The sequence below is a fragment of the Magnolia sinica genome, chromosome 12, assembly GCF_029962835.1.
Source record: "Magnolia sinica isolate HGM2019 chromosome 12, MsV1, whole genome shotgun sequence".
NCBI classification, from domain to species: domain Eukaryota; kingdom Viridiplantae; phylum Streptophyta; class Magnoliopsida; order Magnoliales; family Magnoliaceae; genus Magnolia; species Magnolia sinica.
The window spans coordinates 59,696,202-59,705,691 of record NC_080584.1 but is presented as its reverse complement, the minus strand read 5'-3'; the positions used below and the strand labels follow the sequence as shown (position 1 = coordinate 59,705,691).

Genomic DNA, 9,490 nt, shown 5'->3' with positions numbered 1-9,490 from the left:
CGCGTGCGACATCTCGCCGAACCAGGTATCGCCTGCGCAGCAAGTCGCGGCATTGGAACCGCGGGCTTACGGAGGGTCGCTACAGGTATAAGTCTGGGTTGAGTCGACGGTCGACGGCATGAGAATCGTGGTCGCGCAAATGGATAAGGGTCGAAGGTTGCCGGAATTCGACCGGAAGACCGCGGAAGCCTATGGAACGGTACGGTCTAGTATATGGGGCTTACAGAAGGTCCTACCATTGAAAACTTACTTTATAGGGCTCACCATAATACTTCAGTAATATTTATTTGCCGTCCAACCTATTGATACGTTTATTTGCCATTCAACGTGTTTAACCTTACTAAGGGAAAAAACAAATATTAGGTTGATCCAAAACTCAAATGGCCCATTAATAGTCAGTTGCCACTGTTTCCTATGATATGGTCCATCAGAGAATTGGATCTCTTCATTTTTTGGAACATGCCCTAAGCTGATCTGGTAAAATGGATGGACAAGGTGGATATAGAATACATGGATCAGGGAGGAGGGGAAGAAGGGATGCAGGGAAAAACAAGCCGCAGCGGCAGCAGAGAAAGCCTCTCTATCGATGGAGCATCATACCATGTCTGAGCTCCGCACGTCAAGCTCAGAGATAGACTTAGACCGGCCGAACATTGAAGAGTATCTGACCGAATCCATCCATGATACGTCTAATCATAAGCTCCTCCTGTATCCTCTCATCACCATCATCCTCTACATTTTCATTTTTTTTTTAAATTTTGTTGAAAGGAGATTTCTTTTTAATTTAAATGATCAGAAATTGATTGATGCCCTTTATCTTACGATCAGACGCGATCTGCTGGACATCTTGCCAGCACTAACAGAAGCCGCAGGGGCCATCGTTGATGTATGTCTATACCTTTCTTTTCTTCTTTTGTTTTTTTTGGTGTTAGATTTCTTCTTTTCATTTTTTTTTCTGGGTGGAAAAATATTTTGGTAGTTTCGATTATTTGGAATTCTTTGTTTCTTTCATTCTTGAATTGGGTTTGCAATGCGTGATAATTGAGTACTGTGGGTTGATTAGTGAATGCTAATTCTATCGTTTCTTATTGGAATTTAGAAGTATACATGTGTTGTTTGGTCAAGCGATTCATTTGGGCTGGTGTGCCATACATGTGGGGCCCGCCTTTAGGTGATCTAATGCATTCATGAAGTGGGTCCTGTCGCTAGATGATCTCAACTCATTGCGGGCCTCTGTAATATTGGCAATTGGCTGTGATTGTCTTCTTGCTAGCGTCTGATTGGATGGCTAGGCTAATCTGAGGAGAAGAGATATTGGATCATGGCCCTTCTATGATAAGGTCCACCAGATGAATGGCTTTGGTTGCCAAAAGGTGCTGGACGAAAAACTGTTGTTTGTTTCTACTGAGCATTATATGATACCTTGTTTTTATTTGGGTGTTGTTTTTTTGCATATGGATTGTTTTAAAATAATAAAATTGTGGAGTATAGCATGTGCCTTTGTAAGCTCTATTATTGGAAGGCAAATATTGAAAAAGCAAAAAAAATATGAGTTTGATTAGTGCCTTATGATTTCGTGTTTACTATTTTGTCGCTGCCACGTGCGTATATCATTTTCTCCTGTACATCTATGTAATTTCTTGGGTCATTCCCTTGACTCGAGTCCAATCTGTTCGAGATTACATCATGGTGTTGCAAAAGACCACTGTTGTAAAACCAACCGGTCCGACCCTCTTGGCCATCTTGGGAGTTTGCATTAGAATGTCTGGTTTTGAAGTCATGGATACTTGCAATTTTATTTTTATTTTTGGATGACAGACTGTTTTGGTGGCGGGTTCTAGTCTTAACTGGTCTGCTTGCCCGTTCTAGTTTGGGGTTTAAAACATGGGCACCAGGAATATAATCAAGCAGGGATGTTGATGGGCCCGGCCTGAGATGAGAAAAATCAACATTTTGAACAGGCCCACACAAACATATTAAAGTCCAGCCCCAAAACCAACCCAAGCCTTATGCAGAAGTTATGGATCTACAGAAAAGTGTTATGATGGCAGTGCAACATAGTTTTCCCCAATTATAGTTGAAGGGTACTCAAGGAATGCAACTCATTGGACTTGGCATTTATTTTTATTTTTATTTTTTGGACGAGTAATAAATGATTTATTAGAAAACAGCTTGAAAACAAGCTGAGAAAAAATTACAAGGGCAGTGGAAAAAGCTAAAACTAAAGAAAAGGACGCGCAAGAGAAGAATCCACTTTAGCAGATGGAGATGCCCATTCCAAAATATCCCTCTTGATTTTCCAAAGAACCTCATCCCATAGCCATTCTTTGCCGTGAAAACATCTAGCATTACGCTCCCCCCACTTTTCCATAGGATGGCTAAAAGCGACATTCGCCAAAGGATCCGAAAAAATGGTGTGCCATAAAGGCCGTTATGTAAAGGTAATGGTGGCAACCATTACATGTTACCGGGTCGTAAAGGTTGTAACAGATGTTGTGAAAAAAATGACCCGTAAAGGCTATTATAGCTCCTGTCTTCCCATAAGGGCCGTAACAGGCTTGTAATGGTCCATTATGGGGCTGATACAAGTTGTTCGGATTTTTTTAATAAAAAGAGAGGCCGTAACGGTTGTTACGGGGGCCGTGATAGCCATTACAACCTGTATCGTAAAGGTAATGATGGTGGCTGTTATGACCACCGTTACCATTACGGAATACCTTGTCTGAAAAGGATTAGAGAACTGAGCAGCATGCCACCTCCCAAACAGATGAAGAACGGAAGCCAGCATCACCCAGGCTGGGTCAAAGACCTTGAACAAATGAGACCAGATTTTGTGGGCGAATTTGTAGTGAATAAAAAGATGATCTAAGGACTTCGCGTTCCTCATGCACATAAGACATAGTTCGGAAGATCATGGCCCATTTTTGAAGATTGTCAATCGTGAGAATGCACTTGTGGCCCACTAACTAAGCAAAGGTAGCCACCTTTGGGGGAGTCCCATTAGACCAAATGGTGTAAAAAATGTCAGCCTCACTGGTGATCGAAGCAGGGCAAATTGATTGGTAGAGGGATTTGATTGAAAACTTCCCAGATGAGAAGGCGCCCCTACTAGGCCATTTGGGGAAGAAGGGGAAGGGGAGATGTTGCATAGGCGCGTCACAAGCCTCGCGAAGTCGTCACCCTCATCATCATTTAGAGCCCTGTGACATGAAGGACACCAAACCCTGCACCCAACTTTGGCAGAGAAGCAACTAGCCACCGATATATTCTTATTAGGGGACAAGCTTGCCAAAGAGGGAAACTCCACTTCCAAAGGGCCATCGCTGCAGTAACAATCTACCTAGAAGCAAATATGGTTACCACGCCCAAGAGTGAAGGAAACGTTGAGGAATAGATTTATTAAATCTTGTTGAATATATTATTGATCTCAGTGGATCAATAGATTTGTTATTCCACATATGCATAGAAGTGCGAATGCAGAGGTTGACATATATGCTAAAGATGGTTTTACAAAAAATTATGTGGAAGTGATTGATAAAATGATATTGTCGTCATTAGGGGATTGTTGTATTGCATGTGTATGTTGGTGAGTAGGGCCCTCTCTAGTATCTTTTTGTTTCTTTCTGAACAAAATATATATTGTTGTTACCCATTAAAAAACCAACCTAGACATGGCTTTTTGGCAGCCACAGATCCAAGAACTGCTACAAAGATAATGCCACTCCTTGATTTTGTAGCCCTTGTTGCAATGACAGATTGGCAGGGTAAACAAGGTTGTGTCTAAATTGCTTCCTTGTCTGTGTGAACTGGTGTGATCTCATTAAGATCTCACGTTCCATCTGTAACTTGTCCAACTAATTACCATGCTTCAGTGGATAAAACAAGGATTGGGCATTCACCCACTGGTTATTTCTCAGGTGAAGAATTCAATCTTTTGTGGAGTGTGCTAGGCTATTGAATCTGTACAGGTGGGACTGGCTGTTATACAACAATAAAAGTTTGGGCCATTATGCATTAGAGGGTTGTAACGGCCTGTTTTGAAAGATTGGACTGTAACGGTCCTGTAGTGCCTTGTTGTGGTCAAGTGTAACGGCCCCTTTGGGGGATTATTTTGGAAATTTCACTGTTTGTATTCCACTTTTTGATATCTTTGATTCTTGGGATTATTTTTAACCCATTTCCTTGAAGGGCTCGTTTGGGAGCTTGTAAATGGATGTAAATGGGAAGTGGAATTGGAGGTAAATGAATTAGGAGTAAATGGCTTACTTGGTTGTGTTTAGATGGGAGTAAGTGAAATGCATTTGAAATGCAAATATTCTGTTTGGATTGATGTAAATGGGAAGAATTGGAATGCATTGGAATTTTTCAATATATTCACAAGAACATGTGTTATCCTGAATCAGCTTTAATATCCCAGTGTACATATGTGATATTTAATAGAATGATTGTAATAAGCTCATTGCAATATATACTTTTGCCAAACATGAGGAAATTTCAAGCCTCGAGTGGGCCAGAAATGTTGGGATCACAAACAAGCAACTTGCTAACCTTTTTTAACCATCCATTTAGATGCTGGCCACCTGTACGCATATGCAACTTGAATGTTATGTGTAAAGGGTGCATATGGATGGGTGGCATGGATAAAACACATGTATCAACATGGGGCTCATAGATGTGGTGGATTTTGAAATCCACCACGAAATTCCGCGACATCTACTTTTGGCACATGATACTGGGATTTATCCAATCCTTCCTGTTGTTACCAAATGCCGGATGGAATTTGCATGGGGCTAAATGCAATTCCATACTGCCTTATCCCACCTAATACCATACACCAAATAGGCGCTAATATGCATTATTACGATGAATCCCATGGATCACATGAATTTTAGCTCCTTTTAGTGGTATTCGGGTGGTCTCAAATTGGGCCGACAATATTCATTCAAATTTATTTTTAATTCTTTTTCAAATATCTTGAGGGAAATGGTGCCAAATGGATATGCATTAGCGGGATAAATTTCACAGATTGCATGAATTTCGGGCTCTATTTTGGGGACATTCAAGTCATACTAAATTAGCCCAACACTATTCATCTAAATTTAATTTTTATTTTTTCTTTAAATTTATTGAGGGAAATGGTGTCAAGTAGGGATATGCATTAGTGGGATGAGTTCCACAAATTACATGAATTTCAAGCAATTTTAGGGGCATTAGAGTCGTCCTAAATTGACCTGATGCTATTTATTCAAATCTAATTTTTATTTTTTTCCTCAATTTTTTATTTTTTATTTTTTAAAGAAAATTGTTTCAAATGATTAGGGATATCCATTGGTGGGATGAACGCTATAAATTGCATAAATTTTGGGCCATTTGAGTGAGTTGTAAATTAGCTATTCTATGGTTGTTTTTAGTAAAATTGTTATATAAATATAAATATATAATTGTCTTATCATTAGATCCATGCTCATATAATTTATTTATATTGAATCCTTGATATTGGATATTTAGAAAATTAAATATATGAATTTTGAAGTTATTCTGAGCTTCTCAGGTTGATAAAATCATCAGATAGCCTGAGACAACATTCTTACCAAAGAATGATCTATTACACCATCATAAACATGTTCAAAATCAGAAAAGATTACATATTTGGAATCCTCTCATTTATTATTTTTTTTGGAACTTTTTAAATATTTTTCAAATTTTTTCTTAAAAAAAAAAAAAAATCGACCCTTACATGGCCACAAAGGTTGTTATGGCCATTATATCTTGTAATGTAACAGTTGAAACAGCTGGCAGTTACGCCATCCATTATCGTTATTGAACTTGGGTGGGACTCATTTTTCAGTTGGTCAGACCATTGATTCAATATGCTCAACTTTGGATGGACCATGCCCCCAAATGTTCCTGTGTGGCAAGCCTAACCCTTTGATCGATGGCCTGAAAAGTGAAGATAGAAAGTTAAGTAAAAGATGCAGCTATAGTCCATATTCAACAGAAAAAGGTAATGATTGGATGTTTAGGATCTTCCAATGTGGGAGATTTTTGTCGTGTGGTCCATCTAGTGGGGCCCACCTGATCAACAGCGTGCATTACTGACCTGTGTGCCCCACATGTATGGACTTAAAGCCTGAGGATAACACACAGACACACATAGTTCACCCGAGGATTATATAATTTCTGGGTTCCGTGACATCCGGTTCCATCCCAACATACCCACACAAGATAAATAAATAATGCAAATCAACAGCCTGTTGGGTTGGTAGGTATTGGTTTTGCAGGAGGTCCTATGTGCTTGGTACTGATAGTTTGAACTTTGTACCTTGCTATGACCACATTGCTGGTTGAACTACTTCGTGTTTCACTGCTTTTAAAATTTATGACTCATAAAGCACATGATTTTATATGGTTATATTGTTCGGTTAAGAGCCCTTCATTTAGATTGTGTGTTTCTCAATTCTCGAGTGCATATTCTAGTTCCTTAAGTTTTGTTATTCTTGTGCATGTGTCTTAACTCTTACCCCTTCACCATCACACACATCCCATGTTACCTTGCCATTGAAAAGAAAATCATGCGTTACCTTTTAAATGTATTGACCATGATGTCTGCATTTTGTTGAGGTTGTTTTTTCCTTCTCATGTGTCGCTTAGAAATTATCATGTTGCATGAACAGGATTCTTTTACTCGTTGCTTCAAATCTAATCCTTCAGAGCCTTGAAACTGGAATGTGTATTTGTTTCCTCTGTGGTGCTTAGGAGTGGTTGTTAGATATGGGATTCTTTTTCCAACAAGGTGCAAACTTCCCTTTCTGTTGAACTGAAGTAGGTATCTTGTCTACTGTGAAGTGAATTGAATTAGATGTTTAAACTTATGCCACCACAATATGTTCACAATAATATCATGATGCCATCCTGGAACAACTTATCGGCTGACACCAAATCTTTATAATTTGTTAGGTTAATGGCTATATAATTTTGGAGGAGTTACATGATCCTCAGATGGCCACAAATATATGAAGATGTATATAATATGTATACATATATTATATATATATATATATATATATATATATATATATATATATATATATATATATATGGATAAATAAATATTATATATATATATATATAATGGGAAATGGTTCTATGCGGTTAAGCTCATGGGAACTTCCCATGAGGTCGAGCTGTGTGGGCCCCACCGTGATGCATGCTGAACATCAACACCGTGCTTTTGATGGGGTCCCCTCTAGTTTATGGGATATCCTAAAAATCAGCTGTATATGGAACTCAGGTGGGACATACCATCTAAAACCATATGAAGACATGCCTAAAATAAATAAAAGCACTTGGTGGGGCCCACCTGAGTTTTGGATTCGGCTGAAACTTGGTCTAATCCCTCATCCAAGTGGGACACACACAATGGATGGGTTGGATTTGTGAACCACATCTCGGTGGGCCCAATAAATGATTATGAATGCCTTAATGGGAGGGTAACACCTCTCAACTGTTGTATGTGGTGTGGCTCACCCAAGTCATGGATTGACTTGATTTTTAAGCCCGTGGTTCATCATGGAATGGTGCATCTGACTGATGGTGTAGATGTTCGACACACATCACGGTGAGGCTCACACAACTCGACCTCATAGTACCATTTCCATATATATAATAAAATGCATGATCCACATAATATTGTCTGAATTAATATCTTATCCAAAAGGATTTTCAATGGTAAGGGTCTAAGAATGAAAACAAGTTCAATCTAGTTAGTTAGGATGATGTCTGCAAGTCAAAGGAGTTTGGGGGATTTGGTGTTAGAAGCCAAGTCAATGAACTTGGCCCTCTTGGGGAAGGCTACGAAGGTTTAGAGAGGAAGGTGGGTTGTGAAAAAGGGTGATGGTAAGTAAATATGAGATGGAATCATGGAAGTGGGTGGTTAGTTTTCTTGGTAGGTAGTCTTCTCAGCACATGGCCTTTGGTCTTTTGAAAGTAGTGCTCAGAGTTGGAATACTCTTTGAAAGGGAAATATCCTTCATTTTCTAGGAATCTTTAAGAGGTTGAGATTTTGGAATTTGTCGCTTACCCTCCTTGCTACCTCATGGTGAAGTTGGCTTGAGCATAACAACAGGAGCTTTTTGGGATAAGATGTGCTTGTTGCAGGTGGTTTTTCTAAATGCTGGAGGGTTGTAGTTGAATGGGCTAGATTGTCTAAGGATTTTTTTTTTTTTGGGGTGATTTTTCTCCCTCATATCAAATATTGGATGATGTCCTATAGATCAGGCTCTTTGCTTGAGCTTCTTACCATCCTTTGGCCAAAGATAATTTGTAGAGCTTTTTCATTGGTACGCTTGTGAGTTCTGTTCTCATGCTATCTAGTTCATTGGTTCGTGCATTTTTGCTCGAGAGATCCATCAATAATAAGGCCATGTTGAAAGACAGAAAACTAGAGAGGGTGTTGCATTTCTTATGAAAATTAGAAAAAAATAAAAGGTAATATGTAAAGCCAACTTCATTTTGTACAAGATGTGCCTCCCTTTCACATATGCCATTTGTACATGAACAAATGATATGTAGAGATTTGATTGAATATAGGAATGGATGATGCAATGTTTAAGTGGATCACACCACAAGAAACAATGGGGATAATGACACCCATGGTTGAAACCTCCCTGGGGGCCACATTATTTGCCATTGAACCTATTCATAAGGTCACATTGACTGGATGGAGGGAAAATACAAATATCAGCTTGATCCAAAACTTTTGTGGCCCCTAAGAAGTTGTTAATGGTGGACATTTAATCACCATTGTTTATTGTGGTGTGGTTCACTTGAGCTTTGGATTTGCTTCATTTTTAGGCTCATGCCCTAAAATGCGATGCCAAAACAGATGGACAGCATGGATTAAACACATACATGAAGGTGTGCACAGTGCCTGCCACTAGGGATATCCTTGGTGGTAGGGTCACACAGCAATGTGCTTCCTATGCTAAGATGAGCGGTATTGCAACTCACTTGAAATACTTTAATAAGTCAGGCATAACTAATATGAGAGCCTCAGTAATTTTGATCTTCAAAAGCTGAAAGCTATGCCTCTTAGCCTCAATCCGCCAAGAACTCCCACTCTTCATATAGTCAGTAAGTACCACAATAATATTATTGAGGGCTGATACCTCAAATAAAACACTGGTAAAAGGTAGTAAGCTTGTGAAAACTAAGGACCTCATCAACATTTTTTGGCATAAACTAAAATAATTGTATCCACCTTTGATCGACCTTCACCCCTTCCGCTGATACAATGTTGCCTAGAAAACCACATGTCCGTAAAGGTAGCCACTTTTCTTAGCTTTCACATAATACTTCTCCGGCTTCAATGCATCAAATAACGACTGCAAGTGCTTCAAATTCTCTTCACAAGAATAATTATACACCAATATATCATTAGTATAAACCATAATGAACTTGCTAATAAAGGCATCGATACTTGGTTCATCAT

General features: G+C 39.1%; 1 protein-coding gene across 1 annotated transcript; it reads left to right on the top strand.

Moving 5' to 3' along the window:
• Positions 1–522: 522 nt before the first annotated feature.
• LOC131221449 (glycerol-3-phosphate acyltransferase 9-like) lies at positions 523–6,898 on the top strand. The gene is made up of 3 exons (XM_058216704.1): positions 523–708; positions 829–886; positions 6,675–6,898. Exons 1-3 carry the CDS (start codon positions 587–589, stop codon positions 6,717–6,719), a joined length of 225 nt encoding a protein of 74 aa, XP_058072687.1. The 5' UTR covers positions 523–586; the 3' UTR covers positions 6,720–6,898.
• The last annotated feature ends 2,592 nt before the right edge of the window (positions 6,899–9,490 follow it).